The sequence below is a fragment of the Coregonus lavaretus genome, assembly GCF_964263955.1.
Source record: "Coregonus lavaretus genome assembly, chromosome: 4".
Taxonomy (NCBI): Eukaryota; Metazoa; Chordata; class Actinopteri; order Salmoniformes; family Salmonidae; genus Coregonus; species Coregonus lavaretus.
In genome coordinates, this window is record NC_139991.1 from 30935575 (window position 1) to 30959497 (window position 23923).

Genomic DNA, 23923 nt, shown 5'->3' on the forward strand with positions numbered 1-23923 from the left:
AGACAACATGGTAAAGAACATATCATTTAAAAAATCACTGACTGATTGTCTGAACATTTAGGCGTGGTTAAAAAACAAGCTCAATGGCGATCTCCATTGAATGTGCTTTTTAGTCTAGGACTAGGCTTAGGCCTAATCTAGTCCAGACAATTGTTAGATTCTGAGATTTCAATTGGAATTTCATAAAAACATGGAAAGCTTTACATTTCTGCAAACAACACATGGTGATGTTTCATCCAGTGTTTCTCTTGTGGTGATCTAAATGTCGATGGGTAGAGTGAGACTGATTGGCTCGATTTGAGACTCATTAGTCATTACTCAATTGATTTTAAAGTCACACAACCCATTGTGAAGAGGGCACATAACCAATCAATCATGAAAGGCATTGTGTCCTCAGGAAGCATCATGTCTGCCTGATTGCCCGAGTGTCATTAACTCCATTAACTGAGTGCTATTAACTCAGAGTTGCTGCTCCTTATTGGAAAGACAGCAGCATGAACAGAGCATGGAGGTGATGGAGGTTCTATATCGTGGAGCTCCGCCCCATAGGGGAGCTCTGCTCCTAGTGGCTTACCCTCTGCCCTAAGGCAGCAACAGCCTGAGACAAAATTATGCACACACCTGCAGCCAATAGGAGCACAGGTGTCCCTATAAGAGGGGATGCCTCCCCTCAATCAGCCTCCCTTTATCTTCAGCGACTGGATGACTAGACTGAAGAGCCAAGAAGAGACGAAGCACGAAGACTCAGGACGAAAAACGCCGTTGATATTCCAGTCATCAACGTCGTCTATATGAGCACACCGGGAGATTTTCCACCCCCAAAAGCTCTTTTCAGAGCTCAGTGCAGATGCACTTCCATGGCGGCCGGTGACCACCACGACCTGTGTTTCGTGTGTTTGGGATCCCAGCATGCCAAGGAAGGCATCTGCAGTCCCCCGAATTGCTCTTCCTGCGCCCTCCTTTCTTTAAAGGAGAGGAAGCAGCGTTGGGCGTTTTTCAGGGAGGACATCCCCCTTGAGGACGTGCTGTCGATACTAGCCTCTGCTTCAGAGGCGTCGTCCGATGGTGCAGACTCGGGGGAAGATAGGGACTTTGAGGAGGGGTCTGGCATTCCAATGGAACAGTCGGACCCCATCCCTCATATTTTCAAGCCCCCCTTTCCTTTGGAAAGCGAGAGGGCTTGTAGTCCCTATAGCGAAGGGGATACGAGCTCTGAGAGATCAGAAGCTCTCTCTTTCGCTGCAGCCTCTCTGAGAGCGGATTTTCCGGGTCTCATTGAGAGAGCTGCGCAACGTCTGGAGATAGGGCTGCCCCCTCTTCCCTCCGCACCGGAGGTTGATATGATGGAGGGCGGTCCTTATTCCAGGCCAAGGAAGGCGGCAGAGCCAGTGGCTCCTGCCATGCCTTCTTTGGCTAGGTAGGTTGAGGGCTCGTGGGAGGCACCTTTAGCGGCGCGTTCGCCAGTAAAAGCGTATCTCCCATTCACGAGAGTGGAAAGAAGATTCCAGGGTCAGGGAATCCCCAGGTTAGAGAGCGCCATGGCGGCGTATCTCGTACCGGGTTCGAGCCCTTGGCCCTCTTCCAAGAAGGCCACGTTGCCATCCCAGAAGGACCGACTCACAGCGTCGCTGTTAGAGAAGTCCTTTGGGTTGGGAGCCCAAGCTGTAGCAGCAGCTAACAACATTGCCCTCTTGGCGGCCTCTCTGTCCCGTTTAACCACGGGCAAGACAGAGCTGGCACCGGAGGAGGTGGAGGAGGCGTCCAGAATTTCTGGCGCCATACTCCACCTGACACAGGCGTCCGCAGTCTGCGCGGGGAGGTCCATGGCCACTTCGGTGGTCGGGGAACGACACCTCTGGTTGTCCTTGACATCCATGAAAGAGGCAGACAGGACGTCTCTCTTGAACGCCCCCCTCTCTGACAACGGCCTCTTTGGGGTCGCAGTCAAAGAGGCGACGGAGCGTTTTTCCAAGCTAGAGGAGGAGAAGAAACAGCTGGCCAAGCACCTGCCGTTGGCAGGACGACTCGGCCCCGCTCCATCCCAAAGGCCATCTACCTCCGCCCCTCCAAGTAGACCGGGGTCTACGGCGAGGCGGCGTAATCGGCGTCATCCGGCGGCCACGAGCAGCAAGGGAACGGGCCCCGCCCTTCCAGCAGCTACGGTAGCCCCACTACAGCCGGCGAGGGAGGTGAAGAGGACGCCGACCTGGCCCTCCAAGGGAGGCAAGAGGAGGCGTACGTGACGGGACACGGGGGAGTGGATAGAGGACGCATCGATGGTGTCGAATATGCCCACTGTTCCCCCCCACCCTTCGGTTGAAGGGATGGGTGTTGATGTAAATGCCTTTGTTGATGTATTTAATAAAGAGTTGGGTCCACCTGACTTTGTCAAAAAATAGCCTCTTTTCCATAATACGTCCGAGAACGTTCAAATCTCACCCTCTCTTCCTTACCACTCTAAGAGCCGTTCAGCCCACCGAGGGTGCGTTGCTGAACAGGCACTTAGAGTAGGTATCCATAAGACCTCAATCAGGTCGTCACATCACACTTCACGTATAAGAAGTGCTTTAAATAGAAGGCAGCAGTCCCGGTCAGATTCTAACATGAGGACGCAGCCGCTATTTGGGGATGGCGCACTAGCACAGACTAAGGTCTCCGCTAGTACGAGCCAGACCCATGCTGCGTTCACGGAGGGCCCGATTACCGCGGTCACGAAGGTGTCCAGAGTATCGGCGACCCCAGGCATTGTAACACAGCAGCTATCTGGGGACGGCGCATTATCGCAGACTAAGGTCTCGGTTAATGCGATTCAGACCCATGCTACGTTCACGGACGGCCGGATTACTAGGGTTATGGGTATAACCAAAGTATCAGCTCCCCTGACAGAACGAGCCAGTACTCACCACACTGAGCGTGAATCAACCCACCAGGGGTGCAGAGTTGAACACACACAGAAGGTGAAAGTTAAGAAGGTATCAAGGCGCCGCCTTGTTTTACCTCATAGAGACCTCATACTACAGACTTCTAGGAGTACTGTAGTGAAGGGCTCTGATAGCGAGTTGCAGTCACCTAAGATGACGCAATCGCTTGCTGGGGATGGTGCCCTGCCGCAGGCTGTGACCTCGGTCAGCGCAATTCAGACCCGCGATTCGTTCAAGGAGGGCAGGAATACGACGGTTACGGGTTTAACCGACGTCCCTGCTCCTCTTTCTTTCTCAGAACGCATTGATGGTTCCTCTCCCTTTCACGGGAGGCCCACCTTGGGCTGTTCCACCACTTCAATGTTGGGGAACAGTGGCAGTAAGGGCCATAGAGGAATACAGGTCCTTCCTACTGGATGCACCACAGCTTCGTGCTCAGCCACTTTCTCTGCATTGCTGGCAGTGGCGAAGAAGCTGCACCCTCTCACGCTGGCTAGAACAGACGTTGCAGAAGGGTTATGCTCTCCAATTCCACCGGACCCCACCCCCGTTCAGGGGAGTGGTGGAGACGGTGATGAAAACGCCAGACAAAGTGGCCGCTCTGATGACAGAGATTACGGAACTTTTGGCGAAGGAGGCGGTAACAGTAGTTCCCCGGGAGCAAAGGAACAAAGGGCTATATTCGCCTTATTTCCTAGTGCCCAAAAAGACGGGGGGAGTGAGGCCGATTTTGGACTCACGCATTCTCACCGAGAGCATAACCAAACGGCCCTTCCGAATGCTAACGACAAAACGTCTGCTGGAATGTGTCCAGAGAGGGGACTTTTGTACGAGCATAGACCTAAAGGACGCGTACTTTCATGTGCCGGTTCAGCCGCGTCACAGGAAGTTTCTGCGGTTCGCCTTTCAAGGGGTGGCGTACGAATACACGAGGATGCCATTTGGGTACGCCCTGGCACCTCGCACATTTTCCAAGTGTGTGGAGGCGGCATTGGAACCGTTGCGTCGTCAGGGAATACGGCTATTAACCTACCTGGACGATTTACTGGTTCTCGCCCCGTCAGCAGAGCTGGCGATCACTCACACAACACAGACAGTGATGCATCTCACAAGCCTGGGGTTTGCTGTGAATTGGAAAAAGAGCGCGCCCTGGCCCACTCATCAGATTGTCTACCTGGGGATACAGCTAGACACTGTGAGGATGAGGGCTCGAATTTCGGACCCCCGAAGGGTAGCCTTGCTAGCCCTGAGGAAGTGTCGTCCGAATCACACGGTGACGGCGCTGTCGATCATGTCACTTTTGGGTCTCATGTCGTCAGCCCACTCTGTGGTTCCGCTGGGACTCCTGCATATGCGCAGGATGCAGCGATGGTTCGCCCAACTAAGACTAGACCCATTGCGTCAACGTCATCGGTTGGTGGTGGTTCCCCTCTCGCTCAGTGCAGATCTGAACTATTGGAGAAACCCGCGCGTTCTCACGCACGGAGTCCCGATAGGAAAGGCGTCCTCTCACATCCCAGTATTCACGGATGCCAAGCGATAGGAGGTGTGTGGCCTCAATCAGGTCGTCATATCAACCTCTTGGAGTTGGAAACGGTTCGACTGGTTCTGACCCACTTCGCGTCTACCCTTCGGGGTCGCGATGTGCTGGTCTGGTCAGACAACCGGACCACAGTAGCTCACATAAATCGCCAGGGAGGAGTCAGGTCTCCTGCTCTCCATCGGGCGGCAGAGGAATTGTGGCTGTGGGCTCACGAGCACCTTCGCTCATTGAGAGCAGCACACATTCCGGGCTACTTGAACGTAGGAGCAGACCTCATGTCAAGAGGGGGTCCTCGAGACGACGAGTGGTGTCTGCATCCGGACATTGTTCTCCAGATTTGGGAACAATTCGGGAGAGCCGAGGTGGACCTATTCGCGTCACGCGTGAACGCGCAATGTCCTCTGTGGTTCTCTCTGAGGGAACAGGACGAACCGCCACTGGGAAGGGATGCCTTTGCGCACCAACCGTGGCCGAGAGTTCTCCTGTATGCATTCCCTCCGCTGTCCTGCATTCTCCCACTGCTAGCCAGGGTGAGGTCAGGGGGGCTGTCAGTGATACTGATAGCGCCCGATCGCCCGGGGGCTCCTTGGTTTGCGGAGATGAGTCAGATGTTGATTGCGCCACCTTGGCCAATTCCACATCGACGGGACGCGTTGTCTCAGGCGGAAGGCACGATAGGGAAGTTGCCCATAATCGGCCAACCACTGAAGGCCTGGCTGCTGAGAGGGACAGGCTAGAGCGCCGTGGGTTATCTGATGCAGTGATCAGGACCATACAGGGTTCACGTGCCAGTTCCACTTCTAAGATGTATGCCAGTAGATGGAACGTGTTTTCACGATGGTGTGTTACACAAGGTGTAGACCCCATGAGCTGTCAGGTGGAGAGTATTCTCTCTTTTCTACAGCTCATGTTTGATAAGCAAAAATCGCCTGCCACTATTAGGGTGTTTGCAGCAGCGATTTCAGCTTGTCATGAGGGGTTTGGCAGAGACAATGTCTTTAGCCACCCTCTAGTGAAACGCTTCCTATTAGGAACGCGGCGACTTAGGCCAACACCTAGAGTCACGCTTCCTCAGTGGGATTTGGCTTTGGTACTCGAAGCGCTATGTAAGTCGCCGTTCGAGCCATTGAATCAAATACCCCTCAAGATGCTGTCTATTAAGACAGCACTGTTGCTCGCTTTGACTACAGCTAAGCGGGTCAGTGATTTGTGTGCTCTTTCGATGAGACCTGACTGCTTGGCCATCAATGGTGACCTGAGCAGAGCAGTGTTACGTCCTAACCCGGCATTTGTGCCGAAGGTTATTAAGAGTTCATATAGGTCACAGACCGTGGAGCTGTGGGCTTTTTCTCCTCCTCCTCATAGAGAGAGGAGTGAGGAGAAGCTCCATCGCCTGTGCCCGGTACGCGCTTTGGCGTGTTACGTCGAGCGCACAGCAGCGATTAGGTCATCGCCTCAGTTGTTTGTGTGTCACGGTGCGGCTGCACTAGGTAGACCACTTTCAAAACAGCGGTTGTCTCACTGGCTTTGTGAAGGCATTGAGACAGCTTATGAGGCAGCGGGGCGGCAATTGCCTCAGGGTATCAGAGCTCACTCCACTCGTGGGGTAGCGGCTTCTACTGCCCTTTTCAGAGGATATCTGTAGAGCAGCATCATGGTCGACGCCGTCTCCATTTATCCGTTTCTATCTCTTAGATATGTCTTCTAACTCTCTGGCTCGATCTGTACTCAGCGTGGCTGAAGGGAGAACTTGAGCAAGAAAAGAGAGGAGAAGCAGGACTGTGGACACAGGTTTCCATCAGGTCCGCTTTGGTTAGGAAGACGTGTTTTTGGACAGATGTGTTTTCTAACTCTTTGGCTCGGTCTGTACTCAGCATAGCTGAAGGGAGATCTTGAGCTAGGAAGAGAGGAAAAAGCAGGACTATGGACAAGGTTTCCATCAGGTCCGCTTTGGTTAGGAAAACGTGTTTTTGGACAAATGTGTTTTCTAACTCTTTGGCTCGGTCTGTACTCAGCATAGCTGAAGGGAGATCTTGAGCTAGGAAGAGAGGAAAAAGCAGGACTATGGACAAGGTTTCCATCAGGTCCGCTTTGGATAAGAAAACATATTTTGTAGCATGACTCCTGACTGACAGGTTCAGTACAGTAGAAGCATGCGTTGATTGACAGAATGTGAGGTCATCTATCTGCTTGTTCAGTTTAGTATGACCCATGTTTTGTTCCTGCACACTAATCTCTGGGATTCCATTGAGTGAGTGAGGCGGTCTACCGCGTTCACAAATGTAGAGTGACATTTGGTGTCATTCCATTAGTGGTTGGTAGTGTTTTCACAGGATATTGAGGCACATCTATCTGCTAGTACAGATTAGTATGGCTTCTATTCTGGTGATCTGCCCACTAGTCATTGGCATTGCCATTGGACTAGGTGGGGCGGGTCTTTAACCGATGACGCGGTATATTGTGACGCCCGTAGGGGTTTTTAGTTGCAGTACTGCGGGACTTGGTTGCAGCCATTGCCAGGCCTGACCTTTTCGTTTCGATGGGAAGTGTTAGGCTCGGCAGGGAGTACATTTTGGAGCGCTACGCTCCGCCTTAAACCACTAGGAGCAGAGCTCCCCTATGGGGCGGAGCTCCACGATATAGAACGATTAGTTACCGGAGTGTAACTCCAGTTCTATGAGTGGAGCGGAGCCCCATAGGACTTAAGGCCCTGCCGACCCTCTCTAGTCTCGCTGAAGATAAATATCTCGGGAGGCTGATTGAGGGGAGGCATCCCCTCTTATAGGGACACCTGTGCTCCTATTGGCTGCAGGTGTGTGCATAATTTTGTCTCAGGCTGTTGCTGCCTTAGGGCAGAGGGTAAACCACTAGGAGCAGAGCTCCCCTATGGGGCTCCGCTCCACTCATAGAACTGGAGTTACACTCCGGTAACGAATCGTTTTGTGACGTGAGAAGAGGGGAGCTCATTGGTGGTTCCAGCCCGAATATATCACCTCCCCCCGTCCAGTCAGGAGGCCTCTCTTTAGGCCGGGTCACAGAGTAAAAAGTGAAGAGTAATGCAGTGACGGTGTCCCAAATGGCATCCTAATAATAAATAATGAATAGTTGATTGGACTTATATAGCGCTTTTCTACCAACTGAGGTACTCCTAGCGCTTTACATAGTAAGGTGGAAACTCACCTTATCCACCACCAATGTGCCGCACGCCGACCTTTTTTGTGCCAGAACGCTCACCACACATCAGCTATCTGGTGGAGAGGTGAGGAGTGATATGTCAATTACAAATTAGGGGGATGATTAGGTGGCCATGATGGGGCCAGGTTGGGAATTTAGCCAGGACACCAGGGTCAACACCCCTACTCTTACGATAAGTGCCATGGGATCTTTAGTGACCACAGACAGTCAGGACACCCGTTTAACGTCCCACCCGAAAGACGGCACCCTACGCAGGGCAATGTCCCCTTCACTGCCCTGGGGCATTGGGATCTCCTTAGACCAGAGGGAAGAGTGCCCACTACTGGCCCTCCAACACCACTTCCAGCAGCATCTGGTCTCCCATCGAGGGACTGACCAGGACCAACCCTGCTTAGCTTCAGAGGCAAGCCAGCAGTGGTATGCAGGGTGGTATACGGCTATTCCCTATTTAGTGCACTACTTTTTACCAGGGCCCATAGTAGAGCCGGACGTCACTTAGACACAGTTCCTTCCCAGAATCTGTTCTGAATAGTCAGATAGGGGTTAGGGGTCGGGAAGCAGTGGAAGTCAGGAGGCGTGGGGAAGTCGAGGGAGGAGGAGTATGGAGGTGATGAAGTGGATATTAATCTGTGGAGGAAGTTCACTGACATTTCCTAAAGGCCGTGTGGAGGGATGTTCTTGCCCGAGCAGTAAACCAAACGGAAAACTGACAATAGAGACCTTCTCAAATAATCAAAACCGGCCTCAAACAATGAGACAAGGTTCTATAGCAACTTTTATTTGTGTGTTGAGTCTAGTTAGGAGATCTAACTTTTTGATTGTGATAAGGTTTTATCATCAAACATATCGTCACACGCAGGAAAACAATTTGAGCTTTGTGAAAGACAAGACAGTGGGGGGGGGGGGGGGGGTGAATGACTGTCTTAAAATACTAAATTATGAGAGCAATAATAATCTAGATTCAATGCTGTTCCACCTTCCTCAGAACACACACACCCCCCTATAATTTGAGGGCTATTTTTCTCCATATTTTGATAGTGGATGAATAAAAAATGTCATAGCTTTCAATCATGCACGAAATACCCATAAAAACGGACCATTTAATAATCAAATCATAGACAATAACGTAAAACGTTTTCGAGATTCCACTACAATGAGCAGTGACGTAGGTTTGACATCTTAATGCAGGAGAGAGGGAGAAAGCATATGCTAGATACACCAGCTATCCTTTTAAATTGCCAGGTCGATTCCATTCATTACCATCCCAAGTGTCGGATAGTAATTTACATAGACAAGGAGATGGCTACAGTACAGTAATGTTGTTCTATTTCTAGGTGATTGATTATGCCCTCACATTACCTTTAAGAATGTAAAACATTTTTGCATCTATAGACACAGTAATGTTGCCAGAGTATTAGGCACATGATAATACAATGGCATGGGTTATAGTATGTACCCACCACATTTTACAATGATGATGATGATGTCTGGCATATAGCAAATTGTGCATTACACATGACAAGCTTCTACAGAACATGTAGGCCTATACTCAGCTGTCACATCTCACAAAGACACACAGTTAAAAGATGCCATAAAGTCTGTAAGCAACATCATAGAATACCTGAATTTCATGAAAAAAAAACCTGCAAGAAAAAGAAATCTACACATATTTGGCTCTGAGCCTGAGTAATCCAAATGACCTTAACAAGTGCATTATGCTGAAGCCCCAAACTCAATATGGGAAACTTTGGGATGAATCAACCAATCATCATTAGTCATTATTTATTACATTTGCGGAGGCAAAAGTGGGGAGAAAGTGGTTAATAACAGAACAATATTTTACAGTGTGCGTTAATAAGTCTGTCACCACCTATGGGCCCTTGTCTGATAATGACATTGTTCTGCTACAAGCTTTTGGGAAAAGGAAAAAAAGCTTTTTAGCGTGTTGCAAAAAGCCACCTCTTTAACGATGGCAATAAAATTGTTGTTTTACAACCTGCTTAAACTAGCCCCGAACGGACGGAAGCACCTCACTTCATCTTAGAGACTGCGTTGCTGTGATATTCTAGAATCTAGGGGAAACTACTGAGCACAAATAAAATGTGTGCTACCCAGTGGGCAAAACTTGTTTAAATGACGTCTTTACAACCAGAAACCTGGCAAAACTGGTTAAGACGACGCCATTACAACCGTTGTAATGACGTCATTTCAACCAGTTTTGCCCAGTTTTACCGGCTGGGTAGGCAGGCACACCTGAAACTTCTATCCCTTTCCTCTTCCAAGATACGGAGATAATGGCCACAAATTGTACAAGTTTATATATGAATCTGTGTTCTGGCTTTTGCATTCGTTACAGACCAGGGTGTAAGCACTTTGGGCCATATACACTTTTCTAATGTCAATAGGGGGCAATCAGTGGTAAATGTGGTTGAGTAGCCTATTACGTGAAATCAATTAACTAAACAACACATCATACATTAAACTGATTATAAACTGCTATAGTCCCTATTTCAGGGAAGTCTAATGTTGAGCCCATGGGAATGTAATCAGACATTTTATAAAATTGCCTTATTTTGAAAAGCCCACCCAATGTTCTATCTATGGCGCTGGAACCACACTTCTAATAGATAGGCACCTGCATATCAAGCTAAATGTTTTTCAATTCATCGGCATACATAATGGTAACTTCAATCATCTCCTTGGCTTCCAACTGGTGAGATATGATGAGGTAGTCTAACTCAGGGGTTCGCAAACCTTTTCACTCAGGCCCCCATTCCAGCATTTCGACCCCCATGCGCGCCCATGTCTATTTCTATGGGCACAAGCACTGTTCATGACACAAACTGTTCACACCCCTCTTGTTGGCGGAGAGAAAATGTTGCAGGTTTATAGCTTATTTCCTGCAATTCTACACATTTTGTCATGGCAGCAGAGAAAATGTTGCTGTTCTAAAGCTCATTTTCTTGAAATTCTATAAATTTTCCTATGTGTAATCATGTGATATTTGAGTGACTCAAACATTACAACAAAATCTATGGGCTAAAAAAAACTTGATAAAAAACGTTAGCTGACATAAGCTAGTTGGACATTTCTGATAAGTTATAAATAGCTCTCTAAGGTATGCAATGACTGACATGACAAGAGGAAAACTGATGATGCACTACCCAATTTCGAAATTAAAAAGCAGGACTGAGTTTAAAGCCGGACTTAGTTCCTTTGGGGGGAGGTAGAGACACCCAGGCCCCCAGTTTGGGAACCACTGGTCTAATTGACAAGTGTGGCATCATAGGCTATATTTTTTGGCTGTATTCACTGCTATGTGCGGCACTGCCTCCTACAAGCAGAAAATGACATAGGGAGACATTTAACATCTTAGATCATGTAAATATTCTCAGAAAAATGACCATAATTATTTATAATTTTAACATCTTTGTACTGGTATATACGTATGACCGACGTGTCAGTAGAGATGATTCAGACTCCTCTGTATAATCTGTACAAGTTTATTATCCCACCCTTTCACAGGGGGAAATTCATTGGCATCTTTGGTAGACTATGTATCAGCGTCTCACCTGGAGCCGTGCGTTGTGCAGCATGAACTCCTGCTGCTTCTTGAAGTTCTGGTCCATAGATTTAGACAGCAGGAAACCCATGGTGCTGGTTTAGATAATAAAATGAAGCTACATATTAAGAGATAATAAAGCAAGGGTCAGGGCCCTGGGTTTATCCTGGTCAGGAAAAACTCAGGGCCCTATTAAAGCCACAACAATGGGGATTTCTTTGGTAGCATCTGCTGCTAGCAGAAACTATATCTGTAGAGTACTGCTCAAGGAATGACATTCATGGGAGAAAAAATAATTTTGTTAAATTGATAGCTAGCTAAAACTGTTCTTAAACTTGTATACCTGTGACACTTGAAACGTTCTACCTTGCTAACAGTAACGTTAAGTGGCTAGCTAGTTGTGCATTGAATCATTATTAGCTAACTAACGTTAGCTACCTAGTCGATGGAGCGTTAAGGCAAACGGTTTTCACATTTGAAGTTATTGCATGCTGTATTGAAAAACCACTTCAAATCGCTGTGGCAGTGAAAAACATACCTTTTGTTTTATGTCGCTATTCTAGAATGTATTTAGCTAGCTAGTTATGATTAATGTGTGCTGCTCTGCTGAAGTTTCATTTCCCAAAGTTCTATGGGCATGTTCATGGAAGCAAGCATGCGCCGCCCACAACACCCGGGCGATTCTCTCATTGGTCAGAGTTTTGACCTTGAGGGACTTATTTTACGTTGAACTGGGAAAATGCCCGTCACGCCATTGGGCGAAAGCGGGGAGGAAGGAACGCCCCTCTTAAATCGAACAGTTATTTTGTCAACAAGGCAGCATAGTGCATCGTCCAGAAACATTTTCTAACTAGTTTTCATTGGGAAGGCAAAAAGCAATCACTTTTGCATGGGAAAACACAGAATTCTACTAAGGTTGTATTTCACAGCCACAGGATGTGGACGGTGGATGGCGGTTGTCACTAGTTACCACAGCCACAAATATGTACAAATCCATTAAAATAAAAAATAGGTTGTTGGGCTTAATTTAATGTTAGGGATAGGCATGAGGTTAGCAGTGTGGTTGTTAAGGTTAGGGCTATGTTTCAAATCAGATTTTAAGAAGTTAAATTGTAGGGTTTAGCCATTTATTGAAACGTTGTGGCTGTGATAACTAGTAAAGACCGTGGGTGGCTGACTGATGTTCCCGAAAAGAGTGAAGTTGATCGATTCACGTCAAGGTAGGAGCTGAGTTTTTGTATATGACAGTAAAACATTCTTATGATGACTATACAATTTGTTGGCTCCTTCAATTCTTGCACATTTGCTCATAAAAGGTATATTATAACACTGTATGTTCAGGCAAATTTGCCGACCTACTAAACTTGGAATAAATCAGAACTCCCGTACATACCCCTCGAGATGAAGGCAGCCAATGGCCTGCTTCTATTTACGACTTAAACACAGCCTCTTCTGAAAACGCGAGCTGCTGTGCGGTGAAGAGGAACAGATATTGCTCGCTCCCAAAGACTGAAATAAGATAAATATATGTTTTCGAGTGCATTGAAATATTCATCATGCAATACGAATAGCCTTGATCGAATGAAGAGGTAACTCCATTTAGCCAATGTATTGAAAGCTAGCCAATGTTACAGTTTGACTAGCCTAGCCAGCTACTGTAAATTCCAATTTTGTATTTCATTAGCTAGCTCGCTCTCTGTCAGTGAATTCACATTTTTAATAATGTTTTGTCATGTCTTATTTAAAGTAACTAGCTGCAGGCTTAAAGAAACATTCAATCATATACTTTGCATAGAAACCCAAATAAATGCATGTAAATAGAAAGACGTGTGTGTGTCATGTATGCTAGAATGGAGGTTTAAAAACGACAGCTGCAAATGCATATTAGCCAATACATATGGCATAGACTATACATATAGCATACATTGCAATTCAAACTTACCTAAAAACAGTTGTACAATTGTACAATGTGCTTTGCAATAAGATAACCAGAATTTGATTTCTAAACCAGATTAGTTCTCAAACAGCAGCTGCCCAATACCATGGTGGGCATGCATAATGTTGGATGCATTGGAATATAATGTATGGAGAATAAAGAAGAGCCTGTAGGATTATAGAAAAAGCAGTTGGGAAATTAATGTTTGAGTTTCAAATACTAAATGTTCAATGAATGTGAGTACTTTTAGGTGGTTTACATAATTAACTTTCCTACTAACCTAATAAAAGTTGACAGTGTCAATCCATTCATTATTCTACTAACTATGACTGAGTGTGAGACATGTTTTCTATAATTAATGAATAAGGCACAAGAGGCAGTGCTGTATCATGAATACAGTCACAGGTAAATGGGTTGACTGGCCCTCCGCTTTCGCGTCGAAACGAACAACGCCATTGACCTGTGACTTTTCATGATACAGCACTGTCTCTCGTGCCTTATAGCTTTTATAACTGTTACCAACATATTAAAATAACAATGAATGACATATTTTCATTAAAACGTTATTTTGATAAGTCAATTCATACAATTTCATTCTTCCACCAGAATATATATTCCGGACAAAAATCTGGTTACTTCTTTTGATCATTATATTTGCATAGTTTCTACAAAGATGTATTTTATAATTATTATATATTATTCCAAGATAGACCAGAGTCTTTCGTTTCCAATGGGAAAAATTTATCATAGTGGGCAGAACAAGTAAGGAGGTGGGCAGATCCAAGGACGAGATAGTGGGATCCTATTGGCGCGTTCTAGCATTTGTTTGCATATCTCCGCAAGGGATTGCCTACTCTGAAGTGTGCGTGTGCAATAACTCAGTTCGCCCTTGCACTTCTAAACAACGCAATTTTTAGAAACTTTAGCAAAGGGTAAAGTCTACAAAACGCAGTCCACTCTGTTTGTTACAGATTCTAGTTTTGGAAACAGAAAACTGCATGGAAATAAAATGTTTCGTCGATGAGTAAATTTGCAGAATGTCGGTCACTGGGCTTCCTCTCATCACCATATATGGTAGTGAGTGGAAACGCCAACCGGAGGCTTCACATTTATACATCCGGTGAAATGTGTAGCTCAATGTTCTGTGGTTGCTCTGCAAAATAACTGTTCGTCACTTGTTTGTGTCACTTGCTAGCTAGGTAACCAATTTCAGCTAACTCAGTCACGTCAAACATTGAACCTGGAATGACAGTACACTAGCTGCATTTTCGTTTTTTTTTTAGCTTTTATTCTATTGGCATTTACTTGGATATGTCCATGACCATGATAATGACTTTGATGCCAAAAAATTGTCTCGTCTGGGCACCGTTCACTCTATTTATGGTCCTACAGAGATCGAAATTCAAAATTGAAACATTGTTTCCGAGGTCAGACAGGACAGCAAGGCTTATATTAACCCCTGCTGTACCAAACAAAATTCTAGGCTGGATGCAAGGGGAAATAATGTGCGAGTTGAGATAAATACAACAGATGATTCAGACAGCAACATCAACATGATATTCTTATGGAGGAGCAGTGTTGTATTTTTAGATGGAACTGTTTGCAGGCATAGGCGTGTCTGTTACAGCAAGGCTTGGAACACTGTTCGTCCAATCAGCATCCAGGATCCAAACAACCAGTTTTATAATGTAAGTTTCATGCATATACATCAGGCCAGGGGCACAACAAAGTATTCATTAATAGTTGGATCAGAATCGCCGTTATATCCATTGGCAAGTACGGAGAATTAAGTAAAACCACAAGTCCAAATTCCTATCTCCATCCTTGGCTAAAATAGGAAAGGGCCAATTTTAGCTAGCTGGAGGACAACAACACAACGAGATGCAACAATTCAAGTTTATCTGTCAATGGCGTTTATGCTTATCTTCATACTGTACTGTATTTGATGGTACCGGGGATAGGACACGAGCTTTGATTGGTTTAAAGGTTAGTACTCGGCGGTGTTTGCCTGTCCAGCCATATGCAGTATTTTGAAAAAGTGTGCAAGAATTGACAATGCCAACAAACGGAAATGTTTTCAAATAAATAAATATACACAATATATAAAAACCAGCTCCTCCCTCGACAGAGATCGATCATCTCGAAAACTGAAGAAGATATACATATAGAGGAAGGTTCACAGGGATAGTCAGATAGCTTTGGGTGAAGAAATGGCGCCCACTAGTGAATATTCTATTATATTGTATTCATGATGATTTAACTTTTCCCTCATATTAAACAGTAACCTCCAGTCTCATAAAATTAGGATTTATTTGGAAAGGGAGTACGGTTATTGTGGGTTAGGTTCATTAGTAACTTTGGCAATAAACAACGAAATTGTCTGGGCGGCGTGTTCCTTTGTAATGGGTTATTTTGGCTCACTGCCTGTTCAGGCTTGTCATAGTAGACTGCTGGGCTTGTTGCCCGTTTACTGTAAATTCAGAATCCTTCCTTGTAAAGGAAAGAAGGGATTTGATCATTTCCTCCTGTAGCCTACATTCGATATTATGCTACTATAGTCTATAAAACTATTGTGCAAGATGACAGTGAGGATTCTAACCATAATGATTCCCGATAATTTCAGACAAAGGAGATTGGGATTTACTAAACCTACGGTTATAGAATCTGTTAAAATTATTTCTGTCTAGACAGAGCTCTGTAAAAAGTTCACAGTGATACTTTTGCATTGGACAGTTTAGTTACTAATAGGTTACTCGCCCTCTTTGTGTCCAGCCAAAGTGAACGCATCTCGCATGCACAGTCACTAACAGGAAACTGCATGGTTTGAGGGGAGGAGAATTACGGTACGGGAAGAGGATAGGAAGATAAGTACTGCGCTACAAAACAGAATATATGTTACAGATGTGATATGATTATGAAAGAGCCTCTGAAGGAACAAGGAATACTTCTGTTAAGGTAGAATACTGCATGTACTGCATTTAGTCAGTGATGAACCATTTAGTTTATATGCCAACTGTTTTGCTTAATTGCTTTTATTTAAAAACGTGATGATATATTATGCAGCCTCATGAGATGCTTATAAAGTTATCTTTAAAATGTATGCAAGTAGGGTAATAATGTTCTAGTATCTTTTTCTTATCAATTATATTTTTAGTTGACTTACTCAGAAAGGCTTTCCCAAATCCACTATTCTCAGGTGAAATAACTTGCTAAATGAATGGCCCATAATAACCTCTCTCTACTGTAGCAGAAATGCTATTGTTATGTTTCAATATCCCCTCTGTTCTGCACATAACTTTTTCATGTTTTTATACATATGTATTTCCCATGGTCTATTATTCTGCTGTGATATAGTCATCAAATGGATGATCTCTTTTCCAGATTATTATTATTATTATTATTATTATTATTATTATTATTATTATTATTATTATTAGGTCAATTGTTTGATTATATGTTCAAGCAATAGGCAGAATACATCATTGGACAAATAACAATTCGATTGTCAGCACACCCCAACAGATTTTTGAAGGTGGGTTTATTGTATTGATTTAAAAGTTGAATCTATGCCATTCAGTAAGCTGTACTGAGCCTGATGTGTTCCATTTGTTTACATTCACTAATCTTGACCAGGTGTACACTACCAGTCAAAAGTTTTAGAACCCCTACTCATTCAAGGGTTTTTCTTATTTTTTTAACTATTTTCTACATTGTAGAATAATAGTGAAGACATTGAGATTCTTCAAATAGCCACCCTTTGCCTTGATGACAGCTTTGCACAGTCTTGGCATTCTCTCAACCAGCTTCACCTGGAATGCTTTTCCAACAGTCTTGAAGGAGCTCCCACATATACTGAGCACTTGTTGGCTGCTTTTCCTTCACTCTGCGGTCCGACTCATCCCAAACCATCTCAATTTGGTTGAGGTCTGGGGATTGTGAAGGCCAGGTCATCTGATGCAGCACTCCATCACTCTCCTTCTTACACAGCCTGGAGGTGTGTTGGGTCATTGTCCTGTTGAAAAACAAATGATAGTCCCACTAAGCCCAAACCAGATGGGATGTCGTATCGCTGCAGAATGCTGTGGTAGCCATGAATTCTAAATAAATCACAGACAGTGTCACCAGCAAAGCACCCCCACACCATAACACCTCCTCCTCCATGCTTTACGGTGGGAAATACACATGGGGAGATCATCCGTTCACCCACATCGCGTCTCACAAAGACACGGCGGTTGGAACCAAAAATCTCCAATTTGGACTCCAGACCAAAGGACAAATTTCCACCTGTCTAATGTTCATTGCTCGTGTTTCTTTGTCCATGCAGGTCTCTTCTTCTTATTGGTGTCCTTTAGTAGTGGTTTCTTTGCAGCAATTCGACCATGAAGTTCTGATTCACACAGTCTCCTCTGAACAGTTGATGTTGAGATGTGTCTGTGACTTGAACTCTGTGAAGCATTTATTTGGGCTGCAATTTCTGAGGCTGGTAACTCTAATGAACTTATCCTCTGCAGCAGAGGTAACTCTGGGTCTTCCATTCCTGTGGCGGTCCTCATGAGAGCCAGTTTAATCATAGCTCTTGATGGTTTTTGCGACTGCACCGTAAAAAACTTCTAAAGTTCTTTACCTGTGGTAAATTCAATTGATTGGACATGATTTGGAAAGGCACACACCTGTCTATATAAGGTCCCACAGTTGACAATGCATGTCAGAGCAAAAACCAAGCCATGAGGTCCAAGGAATTGTCTGTAGTGCTCCGAGACAGGATTGTGTCGAGGCATAGGTCTGGGGAAGGGTACCAAAAAATATCTTCAGCATTGAAGGTCCCCAAGAACACAGTGGCCTCCATCTTTATTAAATGGAAGAAGTTTGAAACCACAGAGACTCTTCCTAGAGCTGGCCGCCCGGACAAACTGAGCAATAAGGGGAGAAGGGCCTTGGTCAGGGAGGTGACCAAGAACCCAATGGTCACTCTGACAGAGCTCCAGAGTTCCTCTGTGGAGATGGGACTCTCAGACCATGAGAAACAAGATTGAACTCTTTGGCCTGAATGCCAAGCGTCACGTTTGGAGAGAACCTGGCACCATCCCTACGGTAAAGCATGCTGTTGGCAGCATCATGCTGTGGAGATGTTTGTCATGATGGGGTATTGTGTGTAGATTGTTTTTTCCCCTCATCAATCTAACCCATTTTAGAATAAGGCTGTAACGTAACAAAATGTTGAAAAAGTCAAGGGGTCTGAATACTTTCCGAATTCACTGTAGGCCCATATAATTTTTATTTTGGGTAACCAGTTGCTGACTCGCTAGAGAACAAGCTCAGACCAGCCTTATAAAGATGTAGGATCTTCATTTGATCTCTCGTTTGTTGCTGAGCATTTTCCTGCACAGCAGGAAATGCAAACTTGTAGTGTATTTCAGTTTTTAAAAGGCTTCTAAAATTTGTAATTTCCACTTTGAAATTTCAGACTTGATTTGCCCTAATGAAAAATGTATCAACCCCTAAAATGTCCATTCATTACAATCCACATAATAATTCACATTTCCTGTTGCTGCAGGATTATTTTCCTGCTGGAACAAACTGACTTAAATGAAGGTCCTACATCTGTACAGTAGTTTTAGTGTGGCAATATGTGTTCTATTTATATGGACTGACTCATAACTCCACTTACAAAAGGTTATCATTGCAACATTTCAAATGTTTTCTTTCTTCTCTAGTTCAAATGGAGCAGTCCTTTCTTTTGGTTTTACAAGTAGTCTTATGGCCCACTCTTGCAGGTATGTTATTGAGGTTTTTAAGTACACAATGCAATACAATAGAGACTCAGGGCCACATTTAAAAGTTTGTTTGTTTAATTCATAGACCCCCCCCCCCCACGTCTCTCTTTCTCTCTCTCCACACAGCCTTGTTCACAGTGGAGGTGGACAGTCCATCCCACGTGGCAGAGTTCCGCGGTGATGTCACCATGGGTTGCAGGTTCCAACCTGGGGGCCGGGGCCCAAACCTGTCAGTGATATGGCATCGCATCTGGCCTCCTCCAGTTGTGGAGGTGTACAGGCTGGAGAACAGACAGGAAGACCTCACTTCCCAGAATCCCCAGTACCGTGGCAGGGTGCGACTGGTGACGGAGGAGATTACCAATGGGTGGGCCAAGCTAGAGGTGTCCATGCTGAGGATCAATGACTCTGGGACCTACCAATGCCTTGTGGAAATGGTGGGAGCTGATTACAAACAGACCACTTTGACTGTCAAAGGTTAGCCATGAATCTGTCAGTGTAACAGAACATTACTCTAGGCTAATTCTAATTTCCAGTCATTCAGTATTGAGTAATAAACTTGAATTGTTTAAAATAATTGTGGTAACACTTTACATTAAGTTGCTCGTAAACCTAAGTAGTAACGCTGTAATTACACTTTATATTATCATGTTGTTACATAGTAACGTTTTTACATTCATCCATCTTTTAGCCGCCTATAAAACTATCGTTAAAAGCATGAAGAGACGTAGGGGAGATGAGGTAGAGCTGATCTGTGAGTCTGAGGGCTATCCTCTGGCCACTATGACCTGGAGAGACAGGAGTCTCAGGAACATCAAGTCCAACGACACCACTATTAGAACTCCAGACCAGCTTTTCCAAGTCACCAGCAAGATAACAGTGAAATCATCTGACAAAAACAACTATACCTGTGCCTTGGTGGAGGAAGGTGAAGTTCCAAAGGGTCCATCAGCCAGGTTTGACATCCCAGGTATGAAGTGAATTTCTATGTTTGATAACAGGGTACCTCAATAAGGACTTCATAACACATTCATAACTCATACATAACACATTAATAAGCTGTTTATGCACTGCTTATAAATGTGTTATGAAGTCCTTGTGTAGATACCCTCCAAATACAATGTTACCCCTGTTTTTATTTTTACTTGCAAAGTCTGGCCTCACACCTCTTGCTTGACACTGATACCCCACAAATGAGATTCTGTGACATTGTACTGACTGCACAAGGTAATGGAAACTAGGAGGTTATAGTGAGGCCTACACTATTTTTACATTGAGTGTGTAGATGTGTTGTTGATAAAAAGGTGCTATAAACGGGTGCTTTCCTCAATGATCATGGTGTCAAAACGTAGGTATCTGTAATATCTTCCCTTCCATTCAACAAAACACATTGTAGGAGTTATAAGTCAATGTGGGAGAAAAAGGGCGTTGAAGATGGTTATAGAGATAGTGGAGATATAGTGCATCTTTCCATGAAAACCAAATATAATCAATTTCCCCGACCCATCTGAACTACTGGCGGTCACTGTTGGTTATGATTTGGGGAAGTTCGCACCAGCGTATCTTGTGTAATATCGGGTTATTTCCAAAATGCTTGTTTTTGTTTTGAACTTCAAACTAAGAACATAGGCAACATTCTTGTGATGTATTATGTGTTACATATACTATATATATTCCATGATGCAAAATAACATTGTTTGCCTCTCCTCAATATTTTTTCTTCACAGATGAAACAGACCTACCAGCAATTAATAGTAAATGTAACACCCTTTCTATTGCATTGGGCACATCACTGACAGTGGCCATGATCATTGCTGCTGCCATCTTTGGTTATCGCAGATGGAGAGGTAACTTTTCTGCTGCTCTTACTTGATTTGCACACATTTTTGTCTCAGGTTTACAACAAGGAGTTTCCACTGTTTCTTGTATGCTGAGATAGAGACCAGATGATGTACTGTAATCTCTAAAGGTGTAGATATGCTGTTGAGACCAGAATAATCAATGAGATGGTGTTTTTCTGACTCATGATCTCGTGGCAATGACTTAGCATGTGAGAACATGAGTGTGCACTTTCTAAACTTATCTGAACTGCTACCTGTGAAAACACCCCCACAGACACGATTTCTGCTTTTGTGTCAGGGGGATTTTACATGTTGTAAAATCATGTGGGTGGTTACTCAATATAGAACTAGTCATTCCTTATGTTTAGAATAGTCTCCTATCATTCTTTTGGTTACATTTCTATGGTATTGCATAGTATTTTGAGAAGTCTGCGTGTTCAAACGAATTAGAAAGAGGAATGTCCCAAACTGCCTTTGACAGTAAATACTAGACAGTGACAAATGCAGTTACTTCTTAGTAAGTAAAAACCTTAGTAGGTACAGAAAAATAGCTCTTGTGAATCCTTACCACCAACAACACCAGGGGGGAGCAATCGTCTGGCAACGAAACAGTTCATTCAGCCTCATTTACTGACTTTTTAAAACCATGGCTGACTTGCTTAAACAAATGTGGTGTCTACTGACTCCTTGTAGATTTGTGGAAGTTGATAAGAACCTCATTGTCCTTCAATAATAACATTTGACAGTAAATACTAGACAGTGACAAATGCAGTTACTACTTAGTAAGTAAAAACCTTAGTAGGTACAGCAAAATAGCTCTTGCAACATGGAATGGAACAGAATATAAACTATTGTAAACTATACCTTGCTTTAACTTTCTGCTCACAGGGAGTCCCAGATATCCCAGCACCCCAAGCACTAACACCCTCCTAGGCTCAGCAGAGACGGGACCTGGACTCCTTTGGTGTCCAGCAGCTTCAACTGGCCCTGGTGATGAACTGTTAGAGGGTCACACAGGTGACCTGCTCTAGGAGGTAATAGAGAAGGAACATGTCAGGAATGTGCTGAAGCTCCTCACTGAGACTGAGACAGTAAACTCTGTGCAAAGGACTGAGAACACAAAAGACTCATGCACACACGTACACTCACATTGACTCTGTCAGATAAGGTTTAATCATGTTACATTTGCTGGTACCTCAATAAAATGTTTTACGTTTTAATATTAACAACACATTTCACAATTGTTTTGATAACAACAAACCGCTGATAATGTGCTTAAACCCAGTGTTGATTTTCACATGTAAATCTGGGTGGGGCAAACTCCCCCAGAAATTGTTATGCATGCCAGCAAAGCCACTACAAAACACAACAGTAATACATTAATTGCACTATAACGGTGACAAACGGTGCCCACAAACTGAAGGGCCTACATAAAGCTGTCCCAACAGCGGAGCTTTCCTTTCATCACAATGGAGTGAATCCTTACCACCAACTACACCAGGGGGGAGCCTCGTCTGGCAATGAAACAGTTCATTCAGCCTCATTTACTGACTTTTTAAAACCATAGCTGATATATGGCTGACTTGCTTAAACAAATGTGATTTCTACTGACTCCTTGTGGATTTGTGTAAGTTGATAAGAACCTCATTGTCCTTCAATAATAACGAACGCCAACATGAGTTTTGAATTCATAATGTTTATTCTTATATCATTAACACTAAGCTCTAACTATAAGTAAGTGCAAGCAAACGAGCTACGAAGAGGTAGGCTTATTAGTTCAGCACTTTCAAAATGGACACCGACAGAAATTCAGATAGAGAAACGCGGCTAGCCTACCATTTTAAGTATTTTATTAGGCCTCTGTGGTCTAAAAAGGAAGGAAAATATAATCATGAGGATCCACTTTTATAGACAATATACTTACGCACAGACAGCGCATTGCGCAAAAAAAACAACCCTCACAATATCAACGGAAATTACATGGGTCTATTACTGAACTTTTTGTTGAAAACAAATATTTGAATGGGAAGAGACTGTCCCTGGCAAACATGGTTACAGACCTAGCAACATATTATATAGTATTCCCTCCTCATGAAGAAAAGCACATGAGCTAATTTATGCAGCAGCATACAAGACATTTTTGGACTCACCGTTGTTGTGCTGTGCTCACTTGAACAGGAAGGTGGCGCGTTGGTCCTTGTGGGCAAATTTTGTCATCAAAGGTGCTTTCAAGACAACTGGGAACTCAAGGTGGAATCATGACGTCAGTGATCTTCAGGTCGGAACTCTAGAAAGAGGCCTGAATTCCCGGCTTGGAATTTCAAGTTGGATAACCGTTCAAAACGTATTTTCCCAGTCGGAGCTTGTTTTTTTCAGAGTTCCCAGTTGTCTTGAACTCACTGAAGTCTGAGATTTCCCAGTTCCGAGTTTCCAGTTGTTTTGAACGAGGCAGAAGTCATGCTGGATTGACAGCATGGCCAATGTATTCAACCTTTTCTGGCCCATGGTGTTGCGAGTGAATGTTTATACTTTTAAGCTTGGAAAAGACACAATTTCTGACAGTTGTTTTAAATCCTTAAACCCAGACTTGGACCATACACCCTGTCCACCGAATAGCAGGCAGGGGAAGTAAAATAGTGATTGCTTTGCAACGCTTGCAGTTAGCCACTGATTCCTTCCATACCACTCGTTGTTGAATTTGTGATTTTCCAACTTGTATAATGTTTATGTCCAATGGCCAATGAGTACCGATACGTTTTATCTATAATTTATCTTCATATGACAAGGATTGAAAAGGATTTGCCAGTAGATTGTTGAATAAATGCCTGGCATATCACATAAGAGCTTGGTAGTCAGGAAGCCCGTATGCCAGCAATGTAACAAATGGATAAATGAGTCATCAGATCTAATCTAAAATACATATACAGTGGGGGAAAAAAGTATTTAGTCAGCCACCAATTGTGCAAGTTCTCCCACTTAAAAAGATGAGAGAGGCCTGTAATTTTCATCATAGGTACACGTCAACTATGACAGACAAATTGAGAAAAAAAAATCCAGAAAATCAGATTGTACGATTTTTAATGAATTTATATGCAGATTATGGTGGAAAATAAGTATTTGGTCACCTACAAACAAGCAAGATTTCTGGCTC

At 44.2% G+C, this 23923-nt stretch overlaps 1 protein-coding gene and 1 pseudogene across 4 annotated transcripts in view; one reads left to right on the plus strand and one right to left on the minus strand.

Moving 5' to 3' along the window:
* Positions 1-11887, minus strand: part of LOC311127353 (plasminogen receptor (KT)-like) — a 32260-nt gene extending 20373 nt beyond the window's left edge. Inside the window, exons 1-2 of one of the 3 annotated variants that reach the window (XM_084159189.1) lie at positions 11760-11887; positions 11232-11316 (exon numbers count right to left, since the gene is read on the minus strand). In XM_084159189.1, coding sequence (XP_084015315.1) covers positions 11232-11312 — 81 coding nt within the window. In that variant the 5' untranslated portion in view covers positions 11313-11316; positions 11760-11887. Of the gene's footprint in view, positions 1-11231; positions 11340-11759 lie in introns of all 3 variants that reach the window. The other 2 variants (XM_084159191.1, XM_084159190.1) reach the window with 2 other exon arrangements.
* Positions 11888-12070: 183 nt separating this feature from the next.
* On the plus strand, positions 12071-22452 carry LOC311127351 (programmed cell death 1 ligand 2-like; annotated as a pseudogene). The gene is made up of 6 exons: positions 12071-12441; positions 18872-18931; positions 19058-19408; positions 19623-19901; positions 20659-20778; positions 21661-22452. The product of its transcript is annotated as a programmed cell death 1 ligand 2-like (transcript).
* The last annotated feature ends 1471 nt before the right edge of the window (positions 22453-23923 follow it).